This window comes from Prinia subflava, chromosome 1, assembly GCF_021018805.1.
Source record: "Prinia subflava isolate CZ2003 ecotype Zambia chromosome 1, Cam_Psub_1.2, whole genome shotgun sequence".
NCBI lineage: Eukaryota > Metazoa > Chordata > Aves > Passeriformes > Cisticolidae > Prinia > Prinia subflava.
Window position 1 is genome coordinate 144,939,934 of NC_086247.1, and position 19,127 is coordinate 144,959,060.

The window sequence follows — 19,127 nt, forward strand, 5'->3', positions numbered from 1 at the left end:
CCTAAGCTGCCAAAGAATCATTTGTTGGACCATTCAGTTTCTTTGAGGGAGGCCGTGGAACTTTCTCATTTTATAAATCTACATTTTTTGCACTTGGTAGAAATCTGCCTGTAATGTGTTTGCTGGGTGTGAGGTGGTCAGTGTGGTAGCATGGCATAATTTTTTCAAAAATTTACTGGTTTTTTTGGAAATTCCTTCTGCACAGAATATACAACACTGCAAAACACGGTCCCAAATCTCATTTTTCAGTCAGCTCACCTTCACATGGTCCCTTTGGCTCTGGGTGGAATAAATACATCTGTGAATGTGTAAGGCACTGCACAGGTGTTAAATATGTGAGTATTGCATCAGGTTTTAGGCTGTCCTTCAGCAAAACATGCATTTAAGCTTTCTTAGCTTGGGACTCCATACTTCTCTCTGCTTCATCAGCAGCATATTAAAAAGGATGCACAAATAAAAGTGTCTGGGTCTGAGATGTACAAAGCTTTCTTTGTTTAAATTTAGGGTAATATTCGCCCCTTGTGGAAGGCAGTCAGAAAAGCTTTTCTGGGTTAGAATTGCTAGAGGTGTACCTTCTTGAGTCTTTGCATGTCAAAACTCTTACAAAAATCTTTCCATAAGTGGTGAGATGGAGCCTAATGATCTGACTTACCTCTGGAATAAGTGTGAATCATTTGTGTTACACTTTGGACAAACTCAATAAAGTATCACTTCACAATAATCTTACTTCAAGAAATGTTTGCTGCAATCTGAGCTGTTTTGAACGTTTCAAATGGCAACAATTAAAGAGAATTCTTCACAAGTGAAAAAAAATGTTAATTCCCTTAAGTGTTTTCATGTAAATTTACAGTGTTCAGTATATCCTAGCACTTCTTGACCTTTCTGACTGGAAGGTTTGCTTTAGGCAACCAAAATTTAGAAGCTGCATCTTTCAAATTTTGTTCATAATCAAAGAAAAGAGGTAGGTGCCTGCAGATATGTGTAAGATGTGTGGGATGAGTCACCACATTAAATGTGCATCCCTTTCCAAAGACAGCAGAGAGAACCCAGATGATTCACTCGGATTACTGGCAGCTAAAGGAAGGAGAGGTTAACAAGGCTGCAAGGCTTCATTGCTCCTCATAAATAAATCAAGCCAGGTGCCTGGGCCACGAGTCCAACAGACAAAGTTTGCATCTAGGAGGTTAAAATCTTCCCATCCAGAATGGGATGGCATTACCCATACATACACCCAGAGAGGAATAATCTCATCCCTGTGCTGTGCCCAGAACTGTGCTTGGGCACTGTTTTGTTGAGGCTTCTGACAGTCACAGGCCAAAATCACATCACAGATTTAGGAGAATGGGCAATTGTGCAGCAATGCTGGAGCTCGTGCCCTGAGCGTGTTTGGGCTGCAAGTATAATTGTAGTCTTAGTGATTATTACCTTTATTTAACTGTTTGATGCTGGGTTGTTTTATTTTAGTTTGTAATGCTTTTAGTGATATAGATGCTGATAAAGAGATAAAACTAAATTAAAAACAAAAAAAACTTGTGCATTGCATCCTGGTGGTGTGAAATAAATTCTTTATTTTACCTGTGAGATAACAGTCTTAATCTGTTGTAAAAAGTCCTACACAGTGACAGCACTGTTCTCATGGTAAACTACTGCTCTGCCCTTCAATGCAAGGAAGTGGGAAATATCCTCAGAAAAGAACTTTCTAAACAAAGTGTGTATCTGTGTTAAGTGTGTGCAATATTGTGCAAAATAGAATTAGCTTGGTTTTCTTTTTCACATAATAATGAGCAATTAATAATGTAAATATGCATTCAAAAAACTGACTAGCCAGAGTTGCTCTCAGAGAAAGGTATTCCATAGATGGAATAGGTAGGAACTGTCATGAATATATTGATGAAGGAAAGAAGGTTGGTGGGAAATGCTGTAAATTCATAGATATTCCAGCTTTCCTTTAACTCTCTCAACCTTATTTTTTCCTTACAGCCATAAACAAAGAGAAGCTTGAAAAAACAACTGGGCTGAAAATCCTGCAGACTGGTGTGGGGGAGGTAAGTGGCGTTCAGGCATTTTACATTCTCAAAAATATTTTCGTTATTGGGATTTTTTTAAGAAATTCTGGAGCTCATGAATGTTTGGGAGCTACCAGTCTCATAGTGCTAAGGGCCTTTTTATGATACAGTTGCATCTGTCAAAATACAGTCTGCTGCACAAATAGCACTGTATCCCACAGAGGAAAAAAAATATCATCCTTATGAGAAAAGTGCAGCCAGCTTTAAGAAATGCAGTTTTTGCTTTGTTGTATCACAGGAAAAAAATCCCCAAAGATGAGCAGTGTGACTGAAGTCATCATATTATTCCCCTTGGTTTTGATGGAGTGCTATCTCATCTAGATCAGTGGAAGTTTAAAATTGGGGTAAATAATCTTTAGATATTAGAGAGAATCTGACATCTGAATGTCTCACTTATTTTGGATGTAACTTGAAACATAAATAAAACATGTGTCTGTTATTATAGTGATATCACTAAGCAAAAATTCCACTAAGTAGTTCATCATTTATTAATAAACATGATGCTATCTGTTAAGAACCTTGTATGAACTGCAGTTGATTGCTAATTCTCGTGCTAATTTTGTGTACACAGTTATCTCTTTTTTTCCTTTTCATTTAAGTAATTTTGCTAGTGGTGAATGCTCACAGAGCTAGGTAAATGCCTTTTTCTCATGATTGCATTATTCTCAGTATTAAAAATAATGAATTACTAACTTCTAATATACTGAAGGAATAGGTTGTTTTCTTCCTTTACTGATTTTTGGGGGTTATATTTATGATTTTTATCAGTTCATGCCTAAGAACTTAACTTGACAAGATTTGTGAGGTTCATTGTGCAACTTCATACACATTATTGAAGGACTTGGTCCTGAAGAGGTAATAACACTGAGACCTGCTGTGATGCTGAGGGCCAAAGCTGAAAGAATCAGAACTTGGAAACAAAGAGAGGTGAAATCATCAGAAGATGAAAGCCATCATTTCTCCTTAACTGATTTATCCTGGAATGTTTCAAATGGGTGAATAACCTTAGAAACTGGGAAGCACACCCTGGGGCATGGCTGTGCACCTCAGGCTGTGTCCTGACTTCAGGCCAGACTGAAGCTTGTGGTTGTGCTGTCTGTGGCCCCTGGCTTCTGTTAAATAACAGGGGAAATCAGACTCGGTGTTATTTTACCCAATGGGACTCATCCATGCTAATGAAATACCTCCACGGATTTTGTCCAGTTCCAGTCATTGAATGGATCCCAGGCTGCTGAGAAATCAGCTGGGGAATGAAAGTCCACTTCAGATGCTTACTGTTAAATCAGTTTTTGTATTATGTGTGGTCAATGGAGAAAGAATTCCCTTTTAGATAGTTGGAATGCAGGAAGTTTTCAGTTATAAATGTGTCATTAATCCCCCTTGTAGCACTAGGGTTGCTGTAACCATGGCAGCCTAAGGATGTGCTGGAGCTGTAACCTTGAGGACTTCCTAGGTTCTAAGACCAGCTAACAGAGAGGGGAAAATTGAAGAGTTCTTAGGCCAGAGGCCTCACCAGCCTGATTCTTGTGTTTGCTTTAGAAAAAGTCACTGTAGGACTCACTTTCCATATATTTAGGCCGTTGTAACTTTTTATAAAAAAACACTGATACAACTTGGATTAATGAAGACTTTGACAGAATTTTGTGCTTTACACTCTACCAAGTATGTGTTATTAGAAGGCAAAAAGTGAAAACTGACACCCAAGTGAAGCAGACACTTTGGCCTAAATATATTCCAGGTTATTTCTGAAAGAGGTTGATCAGCAGAGAAAGAACCAAATGGTTTGGACCAAGTAAGGGGATGGAAGAACATTTATTCAGCTGCTTATGTATTTTGATGGATGTGAATTCTCCCATTCTAACTTTGTGCATTCCCCTTTCTAACTCTTATCAGATATGATTGTGTACATAATGAATGCATTTTTGTGGTCTCACATAAACAAAAAAAGAGGAGTGTTGTAACTGTTTCTCTGTTGATAACGTATCAGATTCAGGCTATTTCAGGTTAAATCTAACTATGGTAATCCAGTTTTGCAGTTTGTGTTTTATTCACCGTGGTGAATAATTATTATTGAAATAATAGAAAGTATGTATTTAAAGATAATGAAGGAGTTGCTTGTTGATAAGGATTCCTTTTACTTCACACTGGAATTAGGAATGGAATTACACATAATGGTGACAGTAAATCAAAGTCAAGATGCTCAAATCAAAAGTACTTAGAAAAACTTTAGTAGAGAATGAGAAATGGCCTTTTTGTTTGGACAGCAGAGATGGAGACATATATATGGATATATAATGGATATATAATCTTCACATGCAGGCCTGTAAAATAAAGAAGACTGATTTTGCAAGGCAATTTTCATATCTGAAATACCTCAAGAGAAATATAGCCCAGAAGGCTGTGGCAAATGCAGCTGCTGTCCTAACAAATGCAGGAACTCTCCCAAGCTCAGCAGTAATTCATGTGTGCCTCTGGACAGTGGAATCTGTTATAGGTGTCACTCTGTGATAACAGATTTGTGTCTCAGTAAGGAATGTGTGGACACCAGTGACTTCCCAGGCCTTGGCTGTGCTAGAAGGAAACTCTCTTCCTCTGTGGAGATGAGAAATGCTTCTCATAGCTCCTCAATCTCTTGCTTTCTCTCCCCTATCTCAAGAAAAACATTTCAAAAGCAACAACAGATTATAAAGATTCGCACCAAGCTGACTGAGCCATTCGATCAAGTCCAGGGAGGGCTGATGAATTGCTTTTATGTCACTGCATAAACATGTGCTATATAGTCATTAACAACATGGGTCTGGATCTACCACAGCTGCAATGCAGTTCATCATCTTTATGTCATGTAAAGATTCCCACAGCCTGGGATTCTTTTGCCTAGGCCTGAGTTAGCTGCGTTGTGCCAGCGGAGGGTAGGCTCTGCTTTAGCAGGATTAGAAATGAGTTCCTAAGCTGCAGCTTCAGGAGCTGCTCATGTTTCAGGATGTTGAGTTAAAAGTTCTGTACATTTCATGGGAAGGTGGGAATGATAAAATGCAAAGCACTGTCTTTGGGCAAGCAGGACTTCTTTCAGGCCATTACAGAACAGATTTTACCAGTATTTCCACAGTGCATCCACCTCAACATTGAACATTTGCAGCAGAATGTTCAACAGTATTTGCAGCAGAGTATTCAACAGACCTAGAGAGTTAGATTAGAGTTTGATATTGTGTGTATCACTCTTAAAATGAGAATTATTTTGACACTTATCTTGTTTGCAAGAAGGCTATTATACCAGAGCATCAGAATAACTCTGCTGTAGAGAAAACCAGTGGTGAGGTTGTAATCTTGAGGATCTGTGCCTTGCTGTAGTACTGACTGTCTCTGGATATATTTGCCAAGACGTTTCTTTTTTATTTGCAGTTTTCCAGCAGCTATAACAAGAGCTGCAAAACAACTAAAACTAAAACACCTCTAGGATTCCTCTACAGTATCTGTGTGAGATTTGTTGGCCTCATTGTCATGCATGTTTGTGCAAATCCATCATGAGCGCTTCACACCTTCTTGTTTATTCAGATACAATGAAGCTTTGAGGTATTTTCTTTTGATCTCCTACACATGAAATAAATCTCTGAAGTTCTGAGGTCATCTTCAGCTGTTCAAGGACTTCCTGTAGCTGAGTATCCATGAGGGTATGAATGCATGTGTTGTGTTATATAGGTTTCTATTTGCATAATACCATGAAAGACACAATACTGGTAAAACAACTGAGGAACTAAATAGCATTTAAGCAGGACCCATACTCTGTTCTCCTCTGCCCCAACCTGATGTGAACCCCTACTTGAGTTGAACTTGTTGCTCTGCATGGCTGAGCACTCCTGCAAGGTCTTGGGGACAATATTTTGTCTCACATGAAGGAAAAGCCTCCTTAGCAGCTGCACAGCTCCACCTGACTGCTCCTGAGTTCAGGAACCAGCAGTGGCAGAAGCCCCAGTCCCACACCAACATTATTCCAAGTGGACTTGTACCCAGGAGTTTCTCTCCAGCCCAAGGGAGCTCAGCAGACACCATGAACCTCAGCCCTGCACAGGGCTCATCACGTCAGGTACCCCTTCAGCATCCTTTAGGAACTTCACTGCTTCTATCCTTCACATAAACACTGTTGAATTAATATAGGAGCACAGTGTTTTTAAGTTCAATTCCATGCTTAGGTTGGCTGTGACCAGAATTACTGTGACATGGATAAATGTTTATTCAGCTTTTGGCTGAAATCTGTTTTTAACCACAATTTCAGAATAACAACTCAGGCTCTCCAGTGGCTCAAGAAAGTGTAATCAGGTTTTGGGGTATAAGAGTCAGTGATTTGAATAATTAATGAATAAGGCCTGAAACAAACCAAGGGAATGGCACTGATCCTGTCTTGAACTGACAAAACAGCACCGACTTCATACGAAGGTATATTAAATTACCACTTTCAGCTTCCCAGTAAGAATCCCAGTAAGAATTCCCAGTAAGAAGAAACTAATCATTGGAATCATAACTTCATTTGTAGGATTTGAATCATGGCTCTCATATGGCAGACATAAAAATTAGAACAGTTTTCTAATGCAAATGGAAATAACCCAAAATATATGTAAAATGAATACTTCACCACACCTCTAGATGTTCTGAAATAGAGCAGTAATATTTTGACATGTTTCAGGACATTCTCATTTATAGATATTTTGATAGGTGTAGAATTATGTTGATGTTGCATAAAGTGATGTTACTACAATAAAGAAATCTGGGTTTAAAAATTCTAGTGAAGCTAGAGGATGTGATAAGACAGACTTTCCAGTGATTTGCAAGCTTCTGAGGCAGGATACAGGCTTCTATCTTTTTACCTTCCATAGTGTTGCCAGATTTTGCCACTTATGTCTATATATCCAGATTTTGCCTAGAATGATATTGGACTGGAAATCCATAAAAAAAAATTGAGTGAAGGATTGACATATCACTTTCAATTGTTGAAGAATAAGGTGCAAACCTTTCTTCTGGTCTTTGACTGCTAGGTAAAATGCTAAGTGCTGGCTTTTGGCTTGTAAAGACCCAGTTAGCCTGGGATCTACTCCAGCTGTCTGTGCTACAGTGACATCGGGGCAAGCCAAACGCTCCTGACGTGGAGCAGGGACAGCCCAGGGGTACCCAGGGGTGGAAGGGAGGCTGTACCCAAGATCACTTACAGGAGCTAGGTCTGAGGCTGACCATGGTTTAGGAACAGCACCTGTGTGTGTACAAATACTCAAGTTTTAGCCCAAGACACAGCTAAGTTGTTCAGCTTCCACTGAACCCACCCATCTTTCTACCAGAACTGATTAGGCTGAAGCCAGGCACAGGCAGACCCCTCTGCACTGCAGGGTAGGTGTCCTTAGACCAGGGGACACCAGGGAGGGCTTTCCCCTGTGCCTGCCTTCAGCATTTTTTCTTACAAATGCCATGGCTTAGAGATCAACAAGTTTGTTTTTCCCTGTTATGTGAGACTGGAGTTCCCACAGGCAGCTCTTGCTGTTGGCTGTTGCTGATCACCGTGGCTGTGCTGATGAGCAGCCAAACAGAGATTTGCAGGAGGGGCAGTGTTTGGAGCCACACGCATTGCTGTGGGCAAGGCATGGACCTGGTTCTTTGCCTTAAGGCATGCAACTTTAAGTCTATATATAGAAATAAGAGCAATAACATTAAATAAAAAACTTCTAGGTGTACAATCCTTGAAATATTCCAGGTGAAGGCGTAAAGAGAAAGACTTACCTTATCCCCCACACACAAATTACAGATTCTAAAGCTGTGTAACATTTAAAAATTAGTAGATTATATTTTACAGAGAATTCTAGTAGTAATATACTACTTATGGGAAATTTTACTAACAGTGAATAATAGCTCACAATTACAGTTTGTAAGTACACATGAATAGTAAAGTTATGCTGATCAGAACTCAGTCACACAGTAGCATTTAGAAGTAACACTTAAAAAAATTTGAGGGATAAATCCTAACAGAACATTAAATTTCTCCAAAGAGAATGATGAAGATCTATGGCTCATTTATTTAAGACCTTGTATGCTTTTGAAAAATGCATTCTAGCTAATATTTAGAGATAATGTTAATGCTATTTATTAACTATTCATTTCAGTACATAGCCCACTAGAGGGCTGCTTTTCAAATAAATTGCATCCAGAGTGTTAATAAAAGTGTTAAATGTTTAAAAACAAAAAATATGCAGCAGAAATATGTGTATCATTTTCCCACATTATTTTGTCAACTATCTTCTGCTACTGCATGTTATATACAGAGCACAGTAAGATGATATAAGCGATGGCCTCAAATCTACAAACATTTAGAATGTGCTTAGCTTTAAGTACATAGTTAGATATTCCTTTTAAACTGCCACTAAGTTTAGAGTTAAAGAGATGCCTGGATGCTCCTGAGACTGTCTTCTGTCACATATCACACTGTCTCTGGTTGTGGAAGGGCAAAGTTCCAATGTTTATCCCCTGTATTTGATTTGAATATTGCATAGCAGAGGTGTTTTGACATCTGAATGACAGGTCACAGCTTCAGTTTGGAAATCATGTGTCAGTAGTAATTTCTTTTCTCGTGCTCTGATTGTGACAACGCCCTCCATCTTCTTTACAAATTTTTAAAGAACAAGACAAGGAAATGAGGAGATTATAATGTAAAGAAAAATACAGCAAACCTGATTTTCAGAGACAACTATCAGTCTATATTGATTTATGTTTTCCTCCTGAAACTGTATATAAAGCACAAGTATTCAAGTGTCACATTGGTTCATGAATTCCTTTACAGTAGCACAGTGTGATTTAAAGGAGCAGAAGTGCCAAGTGATGTGGCAGTTGCCATGGCAACTACAGCAATTCAATTTTTATTCAGTATCATGTAAAATGAAACAAGATACGGTTTGCCTTGTGGCTTTAGGAACTTATGCATCCTACCAGTGTTGTTCCTTTTTGTCTTATTTAACATTGTGCTGGTTAAAAAGTAGCATGTGTTTGTTTTAAGGATTTATCTTGGGTTTAGGCCATGTCATGCCATTGTTTTTAAAGCAGAGTTTCTCTTACAAACCATTATAAATCTGCAGAGAAAAAAGATTTAGATACTAGCACTGGCTTCATAGAGCAAACTGCAGGGTGATTCTGTTTAAGAATCAATGTTATTATTCACCTTAACTGTGATTTGGCAGCCTGCACTCAATATATTAATAAAGAATCTTTAAATAGGTGAACATGATTGTTTGTACTAGATATCTTACTGATTCATGAAATCCAGCAACCTCCTTCTACCACCAGCCAGGTTATTATGACTCAAAAGAAAATAAAATCTAGGGTGGTGTAATGGGTCAGCTGGGGAAGCTGCAGAATAAATTCTCCTAAACTGTCTGAAGTCTGAGGGATAGAGATGGTCAGAAATTGTAAAGAAGGGAGATTCTTCCACCTCCACAAATAGGAGCTTGATCCTCGCAGGAACACGTGGATTTCAAGTAATCTCAAACACACATTTAACCATTTAAGGGGAGGAAGAGGAGGCAGATCCCAGCCTCTCAGCCCTCTCTCCAGCAGACCCTGAGCAGGAAATGTTCCCATATAGATCAACATGGAATCAACCTGTCAGGACCTCAGCTCTGGTCTGTAAGTGTAGGACAATAAGGGGCTGGTTCTAAGATTCAAACTCTGAGACATCCAACCTTCCTACAGGAATCCTTGACATCAGGGGCCCTATAGCTGAATCAGAGCCTGTCATGCTCCCACATTTGTCTGTGCTGTCAAGTTGCTGTCAGTCACTCACATTGTGTCCTGTGCCAATTAGGACTCTTCAGACTGTTTGCTTCCACATCTAAGCAAGATCCTGGCCAGGCACTGTTGACAGCAGGCAGTTTCTGAGTGGTCACCTTTGGAGCATGGGTGTAAAGGCATGTTAAAATTAAAGAATAATTAAAATAATTGTGGGTTAAAATAATTGCATCATTTATTATAGGTTTTTTAGTACTCAGCTTTAAATACTTAAGTAAAACGTAAGTTCTTTGCTTTCTGGGAAGGCCTGATAGCACATTCTTATTCATCCTTCTCAGAACTGTTTTACACTTGTACATCACTAAGTTTCCATCCTACATGGCTGTAGTGTCCATCACTTCAAACTCTTTCAGAATGCAAGGCCTTATCTGTTATGCATATTAAAGCAAATTTTTGTCAGAAAATTTTCAACAAGTTTCTACATTTAAATATGATGATTCCTATTAAGTGTTTGTTGGAGCTCCATTTTGTTTCTTTTTTGCATTAATCAGCAGACTTATGCTGATGAGATAGTTTTGAGATCTAGTTAAAAAAAAAAAAAGTTGGAGTTGTTTTGACTAAGCATAGTTTAAGTTCTGTGTGCACTTTGATTGATATCAAAGGGAAGTGCTGGGGTTTTTTGTGATAAGAATGCAAACATACTTCACTGATTTACCAACTCAAAGTTTCTGTAGAAACAATGATGAAGTGGTTCTGAACTGCAGAATGTGCCCAGCAGGTCTCTGTGTTCACTTTGGCACATGTAGATATCTCTGATTTGCATTGCTGGGCATTATGCACAAGGAGATAACTGATAGAGAAGGAGAGAACTGGTAGGTACAGGGCAGCTCCAGCAAAACACCCATTTCAGGAAGAATCATTTGTGTCTGTGCACTGCACACCGAGAGCTGGGGAGGCCTGAGCACAGCCCGTGCCTGGAAGCAGCCCCAGGGTCAGTGTGACTGCTCTTAGTGCTGTGGAGAGCCCTGCCATGGAGGGATTGTTCAGTGCCATCTCTCAGTGTGATTTCTCAACGTGAGCACATCCAGAGTGTGAGTATCAGCACTGTGGCAAGGCAAAGGGACATGATTCTGTGCCACGGAAAAGCGACCTCGTCCATTATTCTGTGCCACGGAAAAATGTCCATTATTCTGTGCCATGGAAAAGCGACCTCGTCCATTATTCTGTGCCACGGAAAAATGTCCATTATTCTGTGCCATGGAAAAGTGACCTTGTCCATTACTGCCCAGGGACCACTGCAGCTCCAACAGCTCCCTGTGCCCTCTGCTCTCACCAGGGGATGCCGTTGTCTGTCTGGTCCTTTACCTTTGGCACGCAATGACTTCATTTTACAAATGTCGGTGCTGGTTTTATGATATGGATTTCACTTGATTGTTAAACTGCTAATTTACAGATCTTTACTAAGCGAATGCAAACAAATTCTGGTCCTCAAAGCTCTGCTAATGCACAATGTTTGAATTTTAATTTCCAGTCCATCTTAGATTATGGTGATGAAAAACAATATTTAATCCCTCGTTAACACATGAATAAGCGGAAACTGTCATTTCCCACCAAACAATAACGGGATTATCTCAAGAACTGTCAGTTTATGTGAAAACATTATGTTGCCCAAATTTTCATAAAAATTAGCAGTGGGTAATATTCAAGATCAGAGCAATGGAAAGAGGGAAATCTGCATTCATGGTAATAAATATTCATATTTGTCTGCTCAGGAGATGAAAATCTAATCAAGGGGCTATTGATGCACTGGCTTTTTTTTTTCTTCTTCTTCTTTTTTTTTTTTTTAACCAAGATGTTTCATCTAAATTGGGTTTGATATGGAAATTAGTCTTACTCCAAGTCCTCCAGGCCATGAGCATGCTGGGATAACACTGGAGGTGTCCGGTACATCAGATGTTGCTGCTGGCATCTGCTTCTGCAGACAACAAACACAATAAAATAAAATAAAAAATTGACAACATCTCAAGGGTCAAGCTCCCAGTGGCTTAGGGTGTTTTGGGGTTTTTTTTTCCCCTCTAAACATTTTAATTTTATTCTAGTTAAATCCTCAGTACTGCAGGGTTAAAATTGTCGGCATTTTTTGCTTTTGTTGACAATTACCATAAATCAGAAGACACTCTGCATGAAGCTTAATGAAATATGTATGATATAAAAATGGGAAGAAGATAAGTGCAGTTTGCTGCTTTAGGATTTTGTGTGTGTATCTCTGTATCTGTGTGTGCACATGCACAGTCTGAAGAGCTAACTTGTATTTTGTGTGCTGTGCACTGAACAGAAGAGTCAGGCTGTTACTGACTGGACAACATATAAAAAACATACAGTGTGAAAAAATGTATTATAATTTATCCAAAAGTGAGCCTATTATGTTTTCCACATCAGTTAATTCGTTCAACTAATATACTTGCATGTTAAAATAGTTTAAAATATTTCTTCATACTTCTTTGTGTCTTTACTAGCATGAAAATCTGGTTTGTCCTAAAAGAAATGTTTGCCTTGAAATACTTTACTATTTTTATTACTCTTACTATTAGTCTTACTGCTATTATTAATATTGTCAGTAGTTGCCCACAGTATCTTGTTATTCATTGTGCTTCTCGGGGGTTTAATGTCCTTTTTTAAAAAATTAGACACATCATTAAGATCCTGATCCTAGAAATAATGCCATATATATACACATATGCACACATATACACACATATTTACGTGTGTGTATAAAGAAGGACATCCTTTTGTGGAAGGGTCTTGTTTTCTGACATTTATTTACCTGACAGACCTGTGGGTGCTGCTGGACACTGGACAGTTCCATTCTGCTCCTGATCGTTGTGCACACACCAGCAATGTGTGACTCAGTCCTTTTAAAACTTTAAAAGCCTTCACTGAGTTTATTGAATTCCTGGAGAAACTGCTGTACAAAAAGCTTTTGTACAGGTTTGTACATTTGGAACTGGGCAAAAAATATATCAGCAACAATACAGCTTTATTGCCTGTGGCAAGAGAGAGCAGAAAGATAGGCAGAGCCTGCTCTGAAAGAAAGGACATTCCTACTGACCAAGAAAAGAGAATTGTTAGAATACAAATATTGCTTGTTCTGGGGGTTGCACCCTTTATTTATGAAACCTATACTACATAGGAACATGGAGATATGGCTTGTTTCAGAATTTCAGTAATTTGTGCAATAAATTGTTGTGAGGCAAGTAGCCTGCAGAGTGTGGTGTGCATGTGTTGGCAGACCTGATATCTTTAACTGTACAATCTGTGCTGGCATCTTTGTCCAAAATGTTTTTCAGAGACTTTCTCTTCCTAATCGACTCCTTTGCCAAGTTTAAAAAAAGAGAAAGGAAATGCATGTAGCATATATAGCAGATGGGTGTTCAGCTGTACAGGTGTCTGTGTGCAGGTGCCAGATAATGAAAGGTAGTTAGATATTTTCTGGGAAATTCCATTACTTGTTCCTAAGAGAAAGATTCTTCTAGTGCTACCTGCTCCAGCAAGATTCACACCTGGGGAGTATTAATGGCCCCTCTTAATTCTTTGCCATTTGATCAGAGTGGTTCTTAGAGAGCTGCCTTTTTTCTCTTTGCCTTTTCCTAAGACACTAAATTGACTCTGAAGTTCATCAGTTTCTGCAGCAGAACAGCAGCAGCCTGTGTTGGGGTTGGGCAACATAAAAATTTGAACCAAGTTCTTTATTCACTTCACCTTCTTACATGTTTTACTATTAATTTTAGCATAACTCATAATTGTTTCTTCATGGAGAAAATTGCTAATCCTTCATATATAATAAACAACCTTGGCTAGAATAGATAGATATATAGGAAAAATGACGAAACTAGTTTTAGTAGCTTCTACTGAAATGCTGATTTGAGTTTGTCTTAAGTGGAGACATTATGATTAGGGAAGCATCATTCATAGAATCACAGAATCATAGAATGGTTTGGGTTGGAAGGAACCTTAAGGATCATCCAGTTCCAACCCTCCTGCTGTGGACAGGGACACCTACCACCAGACCGGGGGGCTGAAAGCCCCATCCAGCCTGGTCTGAAACATTTAAGCCACATATATATCAAACCATAGTACATCTCACAGCAGTGTCTGGAGAAAAGCAATGTGATGCTGCCTGTAAGCAATAATACCCAACACTGTGTGAGTACTCACATCACACCTCCGCAGCCAATTTTAACTTTTTAAAGTGGCTGTGTGTGAGGTGATATCCTCAGGTTCTTACCACAGGTGAGAGAGAGGCTTCAGGGGCTTCGTGGACCTCAGCTGTGGTCCCGGGCCCCATTTCCAGTCCCCTTCATGCAGGGGCTGCTCCCACACAGGCAGCTTCAGGAGGGACACTCTGATTTTCCCCCACAAAAGCACCACAGGCACGCTTGGCAGCGCTCAGCAGGAGCCAGCCCTCTGTGCTGCAGACCTTGTTGGGACTGTGGAGCGTTCATGTTGTCCCATTTGGATGAAGTTTTTTCATGACAGAAACACAACAGAGACCCAGATTTGAGGGGAGGTGTAGGCCCTCATGCAGAAGGAAGGACACCCTGATTTTCTGCAGGGCTCTTCTCTGTGGGCTGAACCTCATTAGCTACACTGAGCATTAGCCTCCTAGAATTATCTTTTTTTAGCTATTTTAATATTCAAGATAGCTTATGAGACCCTGGGACAGTATTTGTTCAGTATTTGTTTAGTATTTGTTCATAGCTCCTGGTTTTTATCAAGATTTGTGTTCTGAGTCAGATAGGTGAAGGCTTGGACTTTGGTTTGCCATAGGAGTGCTCTGACACCAAACCATAAATGGTGATAGAGATTTCTGTCAGCTGAACATTAACAAAAAATCATGCCTTTGACAAGAAAATAAATTCCCTATTCAGAGTTTCCCTAAAACGTAGTGGACCTATTAAAAAATAATTCTACAGCAAATTGATATTTCTTTGCATAAATCATTTAATTGAAAAAAGGCTGAGTAGTTTTGATTAACAGGAGCATTAAAGTAATGCTTTTTAGACAGGATTGGGATCTCACTGGGTACCTGCCCACACATAAAGTGACAGGAAAGCTCTGTCTTTGAGTGATTAAGATAATCACTGAAAAAGACAAGATTAGGAAAGAAAAGGGAATAAAAATTATCACCTTTCTCATTTTAAAATTAAGTATACAAGCTATAAAGATATTAAATGAAATTACCCAGATTTAAAAACAAGTCCATGAGAAATTTTTAGGACCCAAAGTCCTATCCAGTGTCAGAACCAGACACCTTTCCTGCCCATTAGTGTGCAATTCCAGAAGCATCAGGATGGAAGCTTATCTTCAGACTTGACTTAACAAAATGTTTTAATAATCCCAGCTATGAAATGCTAGGAGCTGATCTTGGATTTTACAATAAGAGGCAAAGTGGTTGTGATACTGTGTGTTATGTAAATTATATGCAAAGTATATTGGCATGCAAATTTGAATGCTAAAAGGAAAATCATTCTTTTCTAAACCAGAGAAGAGAGTTTTTCACCCAGATAAGCCAGAATCTGCAGATAACTTTTTTAACATACTGATGGTGTTTCATTACATCTTTAAACATATAATAAAATATAAAATAAAAAGAATTGTGTCTCCTTTCTAAACAAGTTCAAGTTCTCTACTTCGCTACTTGGTACCAAGTAAGCAAAAATGCTAAAAGTGTGTCAGATAGATAAGATCATATCAGGATGCCATAATATGTAAAAAAATACTATTAATGTGTGAAATTTTAAATTACCATTTTAATATTTTATTATTTTGGTTTCAGCAGTCAGAGCTTGGAGTAGATCCAGGTGTTTGTGACCCTGTTGGTCAGTAACATCCACAGTGGCTGATACCATGTTGTTATTGCTGGTGTTTATTCATTAGACAATGAAGTGTTCCTCTGTCTATTGACATGTTGAACTTTGGAAACACTAATGGGCAGATACAGAATATTTCAGGAATGTTCACAGGGCATGACAAGACACACCTGGTTGTCCCTCTGGCTCACCAATAACACAACAGAGCTATTAACCATATTTTGTTAGGTGTGACAAGACAAAACAGAGCAATAGTGGCTCTGTCTTCTGTCCTTTCTCTGTTTTATCTTTTTCATTTTGAGCTTGAGTTTTGTGCCAGACTAATAGCCAGTGGCAATGGGCTGGGGAAATGAAACTTTTGCTGAGATTAAGGAATGTGCAGAAAACAATGTGTGAAATCCTGATTTGACAAGGATGAACAGACTGGAGAGGGCACTGAGACCTTTCGTGAAGTGAAACCATATTTGTACTCAAAGTGCCTTGGAAAAAAGGGTGACAACAGAGGTGCCAAAAGATCCTACCCAGGAGACAATAGAATGACATACTCATTATACCAGTCAGGGAATAAAGGAAGTGTGGAGTTCATTCTGCCCTTTCTAATTACTGGTAGCTTATATTAATTGATGGTAGTGGAGCAATGTGTGTGTTGTTGTGCTCTGGGGTGATTATCCTTGTGAGACTGTAAGTTCAACAGTTGTCATGCAATTTGGAGTTGCAGACTGGCAATTTTCGTAATTGAATCTCAGGAAATAAACAAAATATGGCAACTTGATGCATTTTGAGCAATTAAATTTCTGCTAAATTTTCTGCTTCATCTTGGGGACTCCCAGATTCTCAGCCAAATTCTGTCTCTGATTAAGAATGCAAATAACCCAAAGAAACAGAGAAAGGAAGCCATCTTTAATATATGTCACAACAATATATTGTACTGGCACCTGCCTTTAATTTAAAACATAGTTTTAAAAAATCTGCCATCAGACCACAAATCAGGAGAGTGGAATGAAAAATTGTGTCAATTTGGCTCTTCTGGCTCAGGAGAACAAGAACCACAGAATTCCTCTGCAGTAAAATGGCTTATTTGCAGAGTTTGAATTCAGTACTCCTGCCCAGCCCGTTCAGGAGGTACAGCTTTCAGAGCAAGGTCTCTTCCTTGCTTCATGCCAGGTCTCTAATATGCTTATTATTAATTACTGTGGTGTAGTAGGTACAGGGAGCCACTGGGCTGCATTCCCTCGTGCTAAATACCTGACAGATCAGCAGATGCTCAGGGGTTTGCTGGATCATTTCTTGAGAAAATGGTACATGCAACTTATTTCTTGGGTGCAATGCTGCTCATTTACAGACACTTTACCCCAGCTCTCGTTTCCTGGGGTGTTGGAGGAGTGGGCAGTGGCAGATCCGTGGTTTCCAGGATCTCAGTCCATAAAACTGGCTCTGGCTTTTCCCAGGGCTTTCAAAGACTGGCTCACAGTTTCCTGCACCCTTACCCTCCAGTGAGATATGAGCCCACTGATTAGAAAAGTGACATTATCCACCCCAAACTTAGTTGTACAGACACTTAACTGAATCATCTGTGATAGGAGTGTAGTCAGCTGAGCTCTGTAATCAGCAGGGTCCAGCTATGATTGGAATTGCCTTTTATTTCCCATTGCTGATTAGAGGGAAATCCAAAAGCTGGGGCTTGCATAGTTAAATGGAATTCAGTTTAAAATCTAAGACTGAATAGGTCTCTGTTACATCTAAGGTGTCAAGATGATTGTGTCACATAAATAACTATATAAATAAATAACTAAATAAACTAGGATATCACACTCTTCAGAGTTGGCTGAAGATGCAAATGGTGCAAATAATGTTCACTGAGCTCCATGTCTGTCTGATAAGCCTGTCCTGGGGATTCCTGATTGGATTCCTGGGGATTCTTCAGCCATTTGTGCCCATCTTTGACAGAGCATGGAGGCTGTGCCCACAAGTTGGGTGAGCACACTGAGCTCGAGCAGTCAGATCTCAAAGTCCAGCAGGTCTCCCAAGCCTTGTGCATTTCTAAGAGTCTATACAGGAGCTCTTTAGTCCTGTCCTACACTTCATGTAGTCCATGCATTTATGGCCCAGTGGGTGATTCACCTTCCAGGGCAACCCTCTGACAACTGCTGGCCTAAGCAGTGAATAGTCTGTAGTCTCAGTAGAAACTAATAGTCTATTAGTTTCATAGCTGACCAAGAGTCTTTTCTAGTAGCCTGAAACCCTCTATTTACAGGCCAGTTCCCTACTATCAACTTTTGAACACAAATAGAATAAAGAGTTCATTCTTTGTTGGCTGATGTTGAGAAGTGGTGTGGTGCCAGCCATGCTGATGGGGCACTTTGCAAGGGAAGAGGAAGGCATTTGCAGCATCTAAAGGATATTTCCTTCTTTTCTTTTCCTTTTTACTTTTTGTTAAAGATGTATGACTTCCCTGCCGGCACAGCTTGCAGTGCGCCTTTGTTTTCCAAATTAGAAAAACCAAACAAGCTGTTTCTCAATCCAGTTGTCGGGCAGTTTGTTGCATCAAGCTGTGAGCAGTGTATGCCATGGAAAGAGCCCTGGCTGATGCCAGCACAGGAGATGTGTGACAGGGATACAAAAATAGTGGTGCCACTCAAAACGTGTGCGAACAACTGTGGTTCTCTTCTAGGAGTGCAGAAACCCCTGGTGCGTCCTCGAATCTCAAAGCTAGCTCAGAAGAAAAAGATAATAATGTTGTCATCTCTTATTTTTGTTCTTTCTTTCCAGTGCTTCCTCACCCCTTCCTAGGGGATGATAAGGAGATCTTGCCATGAAGAAAATGTCTGTGTGAGTTCATATAGATGAGAGCAGGTGACTCTTGTCTGTGCTCACCGCAAACCTGAGGCTTCTTGTGTTTAAGCAGCTGAAGTTCCCTCAGGTTGTCTGGATCATCCAGAAGAGGGAGACAGCTCTCCCACACTATAATATTCAGAAGTTTAGAAGGATGAAATACCTTTGAATTTATCTTTATTGCTTTTAAATCATTTACTTGAGAGTGTATGATTTTCCAGGGCAAGGAAAGCATTACAGGTTGTTGTTAAAAGCCATTAAGTCTTTTTGCCAAAATAGTTTGCAGTTTATGGATACTACATTGAATCTAAGCAGCTGGATAAAAAATTGAACCTATTCCTTTCTGCAGTAGTTTCTATGTAGTCCTTGATATTGGAAATGTCTTCTCTGTTTTGGTTTTAGACGTGTTTTCATTTCTGTTCCATTCAGAATAATTCAGTATAATATTTCCTCAAAAGCTGTTTACTGAATTGACTTAACATTCGTTTTTATTTAATATTAACTTGGTGAATGAAAATAAAGCAAAAAAGTGCTCAAATGGAATTGAATTTCAGGTTTCTATCAAACACATAACTGTGATAGTGTGAAATAGAGAGTAAAAAGT

The 19,127-nt window shown here is 39.3% G+C and overlaps 1 protein-coding gene across 1 annotated transcript in view; it reads left to right on the top strand.

The window, feature by feature from the left end:
- Positions 1–19,127, top strand: part of PTPRN2 (protein tyrosine phosphatase receptor type N2) — a 633,487-nt gene that overhangs the window by 394,011 nt on the left and 220,349 nt on the right. The window contains exon 12 of the mRNA XM_063415765.1: positions 1,981–2,045. Within this exon, the coding sequence (XP_063271835.1) occupies positions 1,981–2,045 (65 nt within the window). The remainder of the gene's footprint in view (positions 1–1,980; positions 2,046–19,127) is intronic.